Consider the following 13,379-nt stretch of genomic DNA (forward strand, 5'->3'; position numbering starts at 1 on the left):
ACATGAGTCCTCATAGAGTGAAATAATGTTAAGAGCATTTTGACTTAGAAGTCAGAAGACATCCCCCTCTCCCTCCTAAAAGTAAGGGGACCCAGACAACTCTTGAAACAAAGCACAACTATGAGCAAGAAACTTAGTTTCTCTTCAGGTCTCAGTTTTCTCACCTATAAAATGGGAATAATAACAATAATATCCCTATTACCAGTCTCACACTGTTGTTATGAAGATAGCACTCTGAGAACCTTAAAGCACCATTTCAATATGTTATAAAATAAAGCTTAATACAATGAATAGTGCCATAGATTTACATGTGTATAAACGTTTTTAAGTTTTCAGATTTGGAGGCTTTTAAAATTAATTCTACAGTAGTTCCCTGATTGCAAATCTTTATTAAATACACACACACAAACATATTGGTTGATTAGTTGTTGTTTGTTCTTGAAGAGGACCAAAATGAATCACTATGTTGAGGTCAAGGTTTTTGAACTAAATGTCCACAACCCTCCTATTCTGACAGAGGAAGTCTTCATATGTTTGGGATAGACATCATAATTCAACTAAAGGTTTGAGACCCATAGGTTAACCACCCTCAAACTGGTTTAGTCCATCTGCAAAAATAGTTTACCAAGGTGTGACTATTGTATACACTACAGCTTCTAAGAGTCACAAGTGAAAATTCTATGAATCAAATGGATACCAAAAGTGGATGAGCAGCCCTCACACCAGAGTACTAGTTTTCCAGAGTACTAGTCTTCCTGAAGCACTATACACACATGCACTTCGCTCCTAAACCAGTCTTTTACCTATGACTTTCAAATCAATGTTGCTTTCTCAACCTCTTCTCTTTCTCTAAAGCATCACTACTTGAACATTCTTCACATCTAAAAATTAGTTTTTTGAAAACTTAAATAACCTTATTTTCCATACTCCATACATATATGTGCACACGCATGCAAACATACACATGCACACACATACACATATATATACTCATCTTTCAACAACATCTGGTAGACAAGGTTCTAACTATAATAATAAAGCTTAATTTCTCTCTTTCCTTTGCTCTCCATTGCCCTTCAGCAAATCCTGTCAATTCTTTCTCAATGTCTCTTCCTTTCAGTTCTTTGGGTTATCCTCACTTTTAGATTCCTGCAACAGCTTTCTAGATACATTCTATTCCTCTTTACCCCAGTTCACCCTCTTCAGCCAGTTTTGGAGGAGAGAACATAGAAAAACAACAAGAACATTTTTATCAGTTATTCTCCTGATAAAAAATTTACAATGGCTCCACATCATCTACTACTAATTAAAATACTAACTCCTCAAGTCTGAAATTCAAGGTATTCTTATAATCTACTTGTCATTTCATCTTATTTTAACCTTTCATTCCCACGATCTCTTTTCAACCACACAAATCTTTTTTCCAAGCCTTTTAACACAGAGGAAACTGAGGAGAAAACAAATTTCTTGATATACTACATAACCAGAACTGGTATTATGTATATGATTTTTTATCCCAAATAGATTTCCAGCAAGCAGGATAGCTAAGAAAGATTTCTAATAACTGGAGGCTAGGAAGACGGGGAATTTCTCTTCAACTAGCTATTACCATTTTCTTTATTCTTTTTCCAAATAAGCAATCTAGGTTACCTGATTTTCCTCTGAACTAATTTTTATGTTGATTAACAATATCACAAAAGTATTTTTCAATGTCTACAAGGAAAAAAAAACTAATTAAATGTCTTAATTAAATGTCTTGTGATGTAGAATATTGACAGTAGGATTTTTTTGTTACCCTATAATTTCCTTACTCTCCTTCCCTATCATTGACATATACAACATGCAGGAAAAACGCACTAAAAATTAAACAAAGAACATAGGACATGTTGAGGTTTTCTGTAAAAAAAAAAATTTAAATCAATAAGCAACTGTATAAAATGAGTAAGATCTACATGCTTACTCACCGATTGAGAATATAGTTTTTAAAAGAGGGATAAGCATAATAAATACATTATTCATGTAGGGGGCAAAAATTCAAGTTTTTATAGCATCAAAAAATGTATCATAGTTAATTTATTAACAAAACCTAAGAATCTAAAAGAATTAAAGCATCTTACTGTCCAATAATCAGGCTTGCTCTAACAGAATTAAAAATGAGTAAAAGTCTCTGATTAGTTTGGTTAAATCATAAGGACAGATCCACCTGCGAATAAATTAAATATTTTAAAGTATTTAAATACAAACAATATGAGAGGTTGCAATACTCAGACAACAAATTAACATTATTTCATATTTACCTCAGTTGCTCTTTTGATTATTTTATCATCTACATCTGTAATCCCCATCACCATGACAATGTTGTATCCAAACGTTTTTAAGATTCTTCTAATTATATCAAATTGAACATATGAACTGAAAAGAGAAAAGTAAGATGTTGTTAATTCTTTTTTTATTCAGAAAATAATTATTCCTTAAATTACTATTTAAAATAATTACTACTAAAAATAATTTATTTTAAAACATCTGTTCAAAAACATTAATTCATTAAAAAATATATACTAATATATACAAATACATACTAATATATAATAAAGTGCCCATTACATGCTATAGAAATGTGCTAGACAGATGACACTGAAATATCAAGACAAAATAAATAGTACCTGCCCTCATGGAATTTAGCATAGAGAAATATGGGTGGAAAGACAATAAATAGACAAAAAGTTATATAATAAAAGGTAAAAAGAATGGAAAAAGATTGGCGGGGAGAGGTTGTGGGGAGTTTAGGAGAAGGAAAGATTTCTTCTTGACAAGGCTGAAGGCTAGATTTATCCAACTTAGTTTGTAAAACAAAAAGAGTGTTCCGGAATCATTCAGCTCTAAAGACTACATTACAATAAACCAATAAAGATATTCTTTGAATTACAGTATGCTTCTTCCGGCTTTTGTTTTTGGAGTTTAACCTTGTTTACATCTACCCGAAAAGATGAAATTCTCTTTAAATATTATCTTTAAATAACTGGTGTGTTTGAAAGCTACAGTAGCTCTTTCCATAGTCTACCTGAAGTCTGTCCAGTTTCTCATTGCTGCAATGCAGAGAAAAAAGAAAAATAAATCAACAGAAATGCTTTCCTATTAAAGCTATATAGGACAAACTTTAAAAAATATTTATAATGAAAGGGAAGATGCCATTTCTTTATACTCTACTTCACAGTATATATTGGATATACTTTTAAGGGTAGAAAAATAAATTAACTAAGAAATCATCAAAAAGCTCTTGGGTCTGATTTCCCACTAAGAATATTAAACAATTAGATCAAGCTCTCTATTAACACTAGGTACATTTGAGTACTTTCTCAATTTCAAGCAACAAGATAAATCTTGATGGGAAGAGTCAAGAATATTAGTTAACAAATAAAAGAATCATGAACACTTATTTTACAAAACAAATATTTATGCCTAAGTGAATATGGATGGACTGTATATACACACACACAATTATATACATAAAATATATTTTGACTATACATATAGTATGGAGGGTGACAGGTTACAAACAAAAAACTACATAATAAAATATACATGTATGTACTGTTACATGCCTATGTAAATACCTATCCTATACACTTTTTAAAAATGTGTTAAATGACTATATCTAGCAATTGTATAGAACTTTAAGATTTTTAAAATTTATAAATATTAAGTCATTTTATTTTCATAACAATCCTGGGAGATAGGTGCTATTTATATATTCATTACAGTTGAGGAAACTTAAATGACTTGTCTAGGGTCATACAATTTAAATGTTTGAGGCTACATTTGAACTTAGGTCATTTTGAATTCAGGTCCAAAACTCTATCCACTGTGTAATGTGTTTGAAGGTATGTTAGAAAATTAAATGTAAAAAAAGGGTAATAAAGATATTAATTTGTCAAAGAAACAATTAGCTACTTGTTTTTCCTTCAGCAAACATTTATTAAGCACATTTTATATACTCTTGCTTTGCATGGAGAAAGATACAAAGATAACTAAACAGTCTCTCTACAAACTCTGTGAAAAATAATCACTTTTTAGTTATCAAAACAGGATCCTTGCAAAGCTATTTAGCTTATACTTTTTATCACTTGATATGCAATTGCATTTATGGAGGACAAATAAACACAATGGTGTTTTTTCTGAACATACATATAAGTCTGTACTGCAACAGTTTAATTAATACCACTTAGGTTAGGGAAAGAATAATAATAAATTATTAATTTGTAGTGAAAAAAAAAAAAAAAAATCTAATTTTGCTTCAGTCCCTAAATCACCACAACTCTTCAATGAAAGAACTTCCTATAAAGCTAGACAAACATTTTGGCAAAAATTTCACAATTTAATATCTCACATCAGATATCAAATTTCGCTTGAAATGCCTATTTAACCAAAATATAAGTATAAATCATAAAGAAATTAGAGGAGTATGAAAGATGCCATTTACAACTCTGGTTGAGAGTGAGGAGTAGAAAACAAATAATTATCCAAACCAAAGTTGGCCATAAAAGATAAAAATAGGCAAAATTGATAATATATTATAATATTTATATCACTAGGTAATCAATATACTAGAAAAATAGTAAGTACAAATTAGAAAAAAAAATCTTTTCAATCAAATACCTCTGATAAAACTAATAATTTATATTTAAAGGAAATTGACATAAATATAAATACCAAGACATAAATGATTAATTTATATATGAATTTATATCACAAATGAATTACAAGCTGGCAAAAACCATATGAAATGTTATAAATCATAAATAATTAGATGAACACAAAATTAACCACCAGTGAAGTTTCATGGCACCCTCAAAATGCCAAATATGATAAAAGACAAAAATAATTAATGTGTTAGAAAAGTAATGGGAAAAAGATATTAATGAAGTTATGATTTGTTCCCACTGTTCTAGAAAACAATTTGAAGCCATGAGAAAACTCACAAAACTGTGCACATCCTTTGACCTAATGATTCTTCTTCTGGGAAGCAGAGGAGAGTCACCAGGATAGTCTCTTATCTTCAAGTCTGTGTGTGGCTGAGTTTGTCCCAGTTTATATACATCATTACAGTATACTGAATATAAACCAATCATTATATCACTAGGGAACCATTATTTGTTGTAAGAGTAAATCAATGATACTGAGTTCCTGCCCTTTACAAAGAAGACCAAAGGCAAAAGGATTCCACATACACCAAAATATTCACAAAAGCACTTTTGGGGCAGCAAAAAACTGGAAATAAAGTGATTGATGCCCCCTTTAGCTAAACAAATCCAATGTGGCAGAAAATTAACACACTCTAAAAAATAGTAAGTGAGGAATTCAAAGAAACATAGAAAAGCCCATTTGAATTAAAGCAAGTGAAATCATTAGAACCAGAAGAATAATATACAAGATAACTAAGATAACCCCCCAAAAATACTAAAATGAGATAGTTTAGTAGATCTTGGTTTCAGAGAAGAGATAATGGAACACCTCCTTCCCCTAACTAGAAATGCAAGGTATTATACATGCTATCAGTTGGAATAGTCGTATTGAGTATTGCTTACTTTTCCTTTGTTAAGAGGCAGAATTTGGGAATGGAGGGAAGAAAAGCAAAAAGGGGCCAGGAGAGTATAAAGAAATGACTATGGGGTAAAAATTCATCAATAAAAATCATTTTAAAAAACAATAAACTAAGTCAAGCTCCAAAAGGAGTTAGCTAAAAGACATATAGACCTATACATACAAAAAGGGATCTAGTACCATCCAAAATAGCATTTCCTTTAGAACCCACAAAATCCTTTCCTGAAGGACAAGGGGAGTAAACCCTAATATTCCCTATCTTTATCTCATGAGAGCTTCAAAGAATAATTTGATTATCTCTCCATATGTATCAACTATTCACATTTCTATAAGCCTTTAAGGTTTACAAAGTTCCTTCCTCACAATTCAGTGAGTTAGGTAATGTAGGAATAAAAATCAGACTTAATAAGAACCCTCTTTTCTGCAAAGTATTATTGGGAACCAAATACACAAGTCAAACAACTATCCAACAATATGCTTTTTAGAAGATGCAGATCACAGAAGCACAATCAACTAGACAATCCCAGGATACTCCCAATCTTCTGGAATCCTAATTATTTCATCCCTCCCCCAATTTCCCTCAAACTATATAAATCACTATTCAACTGTAAGATAATCTTACATGGTTTACAATCAGGCCACATCCATAATTCTGCTGAAAAATAATCTAATCACCCAGGAAAAGGATGAAAAGAGAATCTTTTTATCAGTCAGTTATGTTCTTCATTTACTTTCTGACCAAGAAAAATTTGGGTGCTGGGCATGAGATACCAATTTTGAAACATGCCCAGTGCAGGAATTTAATTTTATAGTCCATGCATTTTGTCACAAGGATTTTGGGGTTTTTTTTTTTTTCATTTTTCTATTAGGGTGGTAGGAATTGGGATAGAGGAAAAAAGCTTATTTTTAAAAATGAAATTAAAAAAAAAAAAGTTGAGGTTCTTCCCAAAGAAGAATGGGAAGAAGGGAAAAAGAAAGGAATAAGTATTTCTATAAAACTTATCCTTATTCTTTTATTCATATCCTTTATTCAGGTAAATGCTTTACAAGTATTATTTCTTTTGATTTTCATAAACACTCTGTGAAATTGATAACTCTTATTAAAAAGAGCGGTTAGGTGACTTGACCAAACTAAGTATTTGAAGTGATTTTGATGTGACTCACCCAAGTAAGGAAAAACAAATAATAAAGAATTGTACTATGGCTAACAATGAAAAGGAATGCCATTAGAGAAATGTATTTTTGAGAAAGGAAGGTACACTGCTCATATGGGAAGAACAACGTCTAACAAATAAGGCAGCCTGCAAGACCATTTGATAGTGACCTGATATCAATAGTTGCTGCACGAACCATTTATGTAGGATATATAAGAAGGCTCCCAGAGGTATAAAGAGTTAAAGCCTCACAGACGAATGTAGAATAAAATGGGTTAACTGCATTGTTGGAGGCAGTACACAGACACACCAAAAGACATACAGACAGACACACACACACACACACACACACTATGTAATAATATCTCAATGCAAAGTACAGATGACGACTAATATAGGCATCATGTAAGAAAAAAGTGTCCTAACACTTAAAGCTATCTAAAACTAAAATAGATCTAAAACTAAAATCTTCAGTGAAGATCTTCAAGTAGCTTGTTGGGGATACTGGAAAAAGAACTCCTCTTCAGTATAAATTAGACAAATGACTTGTAGTGTAGCTCCCAAGAATGAGATGCTATATATAAAAGTCCATCTTTGCTCAAGAGGACTTTCAAAAAATCCAAATAAACCAAAAACCTACTTTAATTCAGAATGCTACAAACTGAGGCCTGCAGGGGGCAGTGCTGCTTTGGAAGAGTCTTGGGGCTTCTCTAAATTGCTACATGCTAATATGACAAATAATTCACTCAATTAAGGTGGGGAGGGAAGGAAAGGGTGAAGATAAGTGAACTGAGGTATGAAGAGTTGAAGAGTCAAGGGCTTTGGAGCAGGTCTATGTTGCTGGAACATAGACTACATGAGGTGGAGTAATTTGAAATAAATCTGGAGAGGGGAATTGCACCAAGATTATGCTAGGATTTAAATGCCAGACTAAAGAGAGTGGGTTTTTGTTTTAGAAAAAAATAGGAATCCACTAAGAGAGCCATGGTCAGACCTATGACTTTTGGAAGATTAATTTGGCAGTTGTGTGGAAGACTGATGGAAAAAGAAGAAAGTCTGGAGGGCTGCTATAGTAGTGTAGGTCAGTCTCTGTATCTGAAGTTTTCACACCTCTAAAAGTTCCCAAGATGTTTCAGGGGATCTATGAGTCAAATGCATTTACATAATTCTAAAATGCTAGTTGTTTATTAAAATATTCCTCTCTTCTTCAACTACTTAGTTATATGAGGTCATATTTTCTTTATATACTCCAAAAATAATATATCACAACAGAATGAATGCAGCAGATAAAAGATTTCAGCTCTCTTCTATTAAGCCAGACATTAAAGAGAATTTTAAAACACATAAGACAACATCATTCTCGATAAATTTTTGTCTTATAAAGTAGCTATTTTTATATAAAAAGTGTCTTATGTTAACATGCAGTGGGTTTACTATTATATTTTAATGAATTAAATATTTTTTTAAATGTATCAGTTTAAATTTCTAGTATGGTAAATATTGATATTTAGTCATGAAACCCACAATTGGGATTCTTAGTAATTTTTAAAAGTATAATAAAGAGGTCTTAAAACCAAAAAGTTTGTGAACCATTGCTCTATAATGCTAGAATTTCAATTAGAGTAGGCATTTTAATAAATGCTAATTGACTAGTTTGTACCTTTATATGACAATAAGATTTCTTACAATTCTAATCAAAGGTATAAAGCAAATGAACAGCAGATTGTTAAGTGGGTAATCAGAAAGTCAGGATTCCAGGCCCATCACTACATGTATGATCTTTTAAAATTCCTCGGCTTTCTTTTTCCCCATCAATAAAGTGAGATGACTAGCTAATCCCTAAAGTTCCATCCAATTCTACAATTCTGTAATTTTTTGATACTCTCAGCTCAAAAATCTTCATGGCTTTCCCTTATTGCAGGATGCAAAACGTATTTCTTAGCTTGAGCCTATTATGGCCTTCCAAAATCCTCTACATGAACCCTCTGTTAGCAAACATATCTTTTACTGCTGCCTTGACAAGGAAGCCTCTACTTCCCTCCTTGGAACTACCCCTCATCTACATTAACCCAATATGGCCCATCCTTCAAGTCCTAGTTGCCAAGGCTTCAAGGTCCCAATCTTCTATGAAAATAATATTGATACAGACCAGGCTATGCCAGACTTCCCCTCTTCCCTAAAGTCTTAACAAGTTTGTCTTTACCACTTATCTGGTGCTTAAGTACTATAATGTATTTAAATGCACTATATAGTCTGTACTAGACAGTGAGCTCCCTTCTCCCTGAGGCGGGAAACTACATCTTATACTTTACATAAGACTTGTACACAGAGTTTGCTTACATTCATTTAGCAAAAAGAGGCAAGTTCATACAGACTAGCAAACTCCAAAATCAACTTTTAGGATAAATGTAAAAAATTATTATGACATCAGATTTTAGTTCCGCTTTTTATTTAAATAGGTATTCTATGGAGCCATCAACATAAATATCTAGTGAAATATAATTCATGAATTGAACATTTCAGTTATCAGTTCAAGTCAAACCATTCAAAAACAAAAAAGCCCATCACCATCAAGTACAAAGACTACAGATTTATGATTATTTTTAAAAATCCATTTTTTTTCTCTGAGTAATAAGCCTTTAGAAGTTTGGGGGAAATCTATCTTCTCAAAACATATACAGAGTGTCTACATAGTTGCATGTTTTCTTTCTTCATCTATTTCTTCTTCCCAAATTTTGAGTAATAATTTTTTCCTACAAATTGCTTTCCTCCTCCCTACCTATTCTGGAAGGCTTACTAAGAGCAGGCAAATAAATGGTTAATTAAAAGCTAAAGGTAAATTTCAGAGAATCTAACAATTACAATAAATTTATAATTGTATATTACTCATATAATTTATTATATGTCATGCTTCCTTCAAAAGTTCTTTTATTTATTTTTTTTTTTGCTGAAGCAATTGGGATTAAGTGACTTGCCCAGGGTCACACAGCTAGGAAGTGTTAAGTGTCTAGATCACATTTGAACTCAGGTCCTCCTGACTTCTGGGCTGATGCTCTATCCACTGTGCCACCTAGCTGCCCCTCTACAGTTCTTAAAATGCCTTCAAGCACTAGCTAGACATGAAATCAGCTCCCCAGGTTACCAGGATGGTTCAGTTCCAAACATTTTAACTTTTTTTGCAGTAGTCTTACTCCTTTCTTTAGTACTGTAGTTTGAAAATGGGATGAGGGAATATAAGTAAAAAGGTGACAGTCATAAGAACACCTGACATCACCCAATTAAAATCATTAGATTGTTAGTTCTAGGATAGAGATTATTTTAAGCTTTAATATGCTTTGGAAGTAAATGTTATAGTGCCTGGCACATAGTAGGCATGTTAACTGAATGAATGAAATTAAATACCTCTGCCTTCTGTATTACAGAAACAATAACTTTAATAGTTGCAACATAGCACCTTATATTTCCATTTTATTTCTTTGGAAGTGAAAAGTCTTATTACAGAAAGAAATCAGAGTATCTGATCAAACTAATAGTTTAATTTGAAACAATTAGGGGCTATCAATAACTATTAAAACTAACATTTGTGCTCAAGTAGTACACTGAGAGAAGATAAAATTAAGAAGGAAAAAACATTGCTTCTCATCATGTCATATACACTGAGCAAATAAAAATATTTTTAATATCTACAAGTTTGGAGGACTTAATTTAATTGTAGAAAGCTGTCTAATTTTCATTATGTCACCATACAAAATATTTCAGAAATTTACATTTTTAACCATTTACTCTTACAAAAAGTAAATACCTCTAGGGAAGTTTCTTTTTTCCACTCCAGTTAGGATTACCAAACATGTAAGATGTTCACATATTAAGGATATGTCAAATTCATCAAAACAGTGGATTTCAAATAAATGAATATTGGTAATGTCTTCAGCTGTGTCAATTATTTAACATTTACCCAACTTGCTGAAATTAAAGTAAATGCCAGTATACTTAGACTGTCCATTTTCGTCCAATTCATAAAATGCTCTCAAAGCTCTAGAGTCTTCAGGTTGTGTAGAAGGGAAAAGTGAGTATTTACTCAAGGACTTCATTACATAAGTTGGTGATTCTGACCAAGGCACATTAAAATTATTTTAAAAGAATGACAAATCTATTTTAAAAGCACTTCTTTTACAAGTAGAAACATTCTTCTTACATGCAACAAAAAAGAATGTATCACAACTCACCAAGCATGCCCAAGATGTGCATGATCATAAACAGTTGGTCCACAACTATACCTGTGAACAAAGTTAATATTCATCATTTTGAATGAAATAAGCTTTTCAATAACGACACTATATTCATAATTACAAGGTAGCCATTACAATGCAGTGCCATTTTGAAACAAATTCTTATACAGGGTCAGAGGAGTTCTAAGTTGGGAGAGAAAGGATTCTAATGCAATTCCTTCCCTTTACAGATGAGGAAACTAAAACTGTAGCCGTCCCCCAAACTCCAAGAAGAAAAATCACTTGTATATGTAACTAACACAAGAGTTTCTAGCCTGAGTACAGGAACTTACTAAGTATTTTTGTATTTGGGGGCTGTGACTCCCGCAGAGGAATAGCTGGGAGAGAGCCTCCCACTCCAAACTCTCACATTCTATTATACCATGCTGCTTGACACATGGCCTAGTTATTTCACATCGTAAATAAAAAATAAAATTTCAAATTCGGTGTAAGATATATTTAACGGTACATAATTTATCTCCCAGATGTGCAAATTCAGAAGGCATATTAGTACTCGCCAACTCCTCCCCCCCGCCAGGAAACTGGGTTCGCTCCTCCTCTAGTACCTGTTCCCTCCTACCCCACCTCCCCAGCCCTCGGGAACGACCCCAAATTCCGGTAACGAATCGCCAGAACTACCAGGAGATTGCTTCCGGGCGGGGCAGGATTAAAGGGTCTTTCCTTTGAGTTAGACTGTTGTAGATCTTGATGCCCGTGTCGTGGCCCAAGGGCAGCTGCCATTCCTTTTCGCGGCCTACACAAACGCAGCGGGCCAAGGAGGGCCAGCCTGCCAGTCGCCAGCTGACAAGAGCGGCGAGATCTGGCAGCACCCGGCATCGGCCTGCGCTCCGCAGTCTCCACAAGGTTGGAGACAGGATCGGTCTGCGTGGCTGCGACATCAACCCCCGCATCCGGCCGGCCAGGGTTGGGGTAAGAACACGCGGGAAGATCGTAGAGGATCGGCTGGAGCAGGGCCGCCGCCGGCTCCACTCAGCAGTCGCAGCGTGGAACTAGCTAAGAAGCCCGCCGCCTCCTCCCTCAGCCCGCCCCCTGGGGCGGCCTTCTGCCTCCTCCCCTCCCAAGGCCGGACCTCAAGCGCCGCCCCGGCCGGGAGGGCTCTAGCTCGGGAAGCTAAGAGGCCCAAATCAAGCAGCCCCGGCCCTCCAGACATCCCGCCCTCTGCTTGGTGGGGCTGTAAGTTCGCAGCCGCGCGTAGAGGGAAAGCGCAAGGAAGGGGTGGGGCGGGGCTTACAAACCTAAAAACCACGTGAGGGGGACGTGCAGCCGCAGGAGGAGGGAACAGTCTTTCCTCCGATTGTAGCTACAACTGTGGTGTCCCGGGGGCCCGGACAGTGTCGGGGAAAACCCCAGAAGGCTGCGCGGGCGCCGGAAAGGGGTGGGATTTGATGTGGTCCCAGACTCTCCTTCCTCTCCCTCCACCCTCTTCAGCCACGTCTACCCCTCCCCAAAGAAAGAAGTTCGTTCTCCTAATAAGCGCATGTGTTGGTGTAAGGCTCTGCCCCAGCGCAGCGCGAATGGAACCGAGAGGCCATGGGCATTGCATTGGGGCTCAGGAAGGCTGTCCACTGTCCCCCAATGGTGACTGGTTCTATCAGCCAGAAGCAGCAACGAAAGGAACTGGGACGAGCCAGTCAGACTGCTGGACGCCTTCTGTTCGATGATTTTTGCGAGCCGGATGCAAAAGAGCCTCCTTTCCTCCGCGTAGGGCGTAGTATATACTTCTGCTCCCTCCAGAGAAGCCCCAACAATAGAAAGGGTCACGGAGTTAAAGTCTCAGCACTGCGGTTTTTAGCACATATATACTAAACACACTTCTCAATCCTCCACACAAATTAAATACCTAAGATACTGTTAAGCTTTTACAAAATCACCCTGTTCTCGCGCATGGGCGGTGCGGTTAGATTCATTTTAAAAAGACACTTTTAAACTTAACCCTTACCCTCCCTTCTGAGGTATATTTTGAAATGGACATTTGACTGACTCAACTGTTTCAAAAGCTTAAATTGTCAATAACTTTACAACACAACCCAGGACATACCCCGCAGTTTTCCATCCCGATCTATGTCTCGTATAAGACAAGCAATCTTTCCCAAAGAAATACTTTCCCTTGCCACCGTCAAAGTACAATGTCTCATCGCTCTACCTCTCCCCAGTGAGACTTTTCAGTGACATCTAAAAAAAATTTGTTTTCTTATCATACTATAGAATGTAAACACTGAATACTTCTCTTAGAATTTAGCAGTTCTCTGAAAGCTTTCTGAATTAATCTTGCATAAATTTAATCATTTGTTCAGGTGAAATGAAATAGTCTGTAAAATCACAACTTATAAAGAAA

General features: G+C 35.1%; 1 protein-coding gene across 1 annotated transcript in view; it reads right to left on the bottom strand.

The window, feature by feature from the left end:
• CARS2 (cysteinyl-tRNA synthetase 2, mitochondrial) overlaps positions 1–12,225 on the bottom strand; it is a 62,616-nt gene extending 50,391 nt beyond the window's left edge. Inside the window, 4 exon segments of the mRNA XM_074299534.1 lie at positions 2,298–2,412; positions 10,982–11,032; positions 11,663–11,985; positions 11,988–12,225. Of these exon segments, the coding sequence (XP_074155635.1) occupies positions 2,298–2,412; positions 10,982–11,032; positions 11,663–11,985; positions 11,988–12,194 (696 nt within the window). The 5' untranslated portion in view covers positions 12,195–12,225.
• Positions 12,226–13,379: the final 1,154 nt, after the last annotated feature.

This window comes from Sminthopsis crassicaudata, chromosome 3 (assembly GCF_048593235.1).
Source record: "Sminthopsis crassicaudata isolate SCR6 chromosome 3, ASM4859323v1, whole genome shotgun sequence".
Classification (NCBI taxonomy): Eukaryota; Metazoa; Chordata; class Mammalia; order Dasyuromorphia; family Dasyuridae; genus Sminthopsis; species Sminthopsis crassicaudata.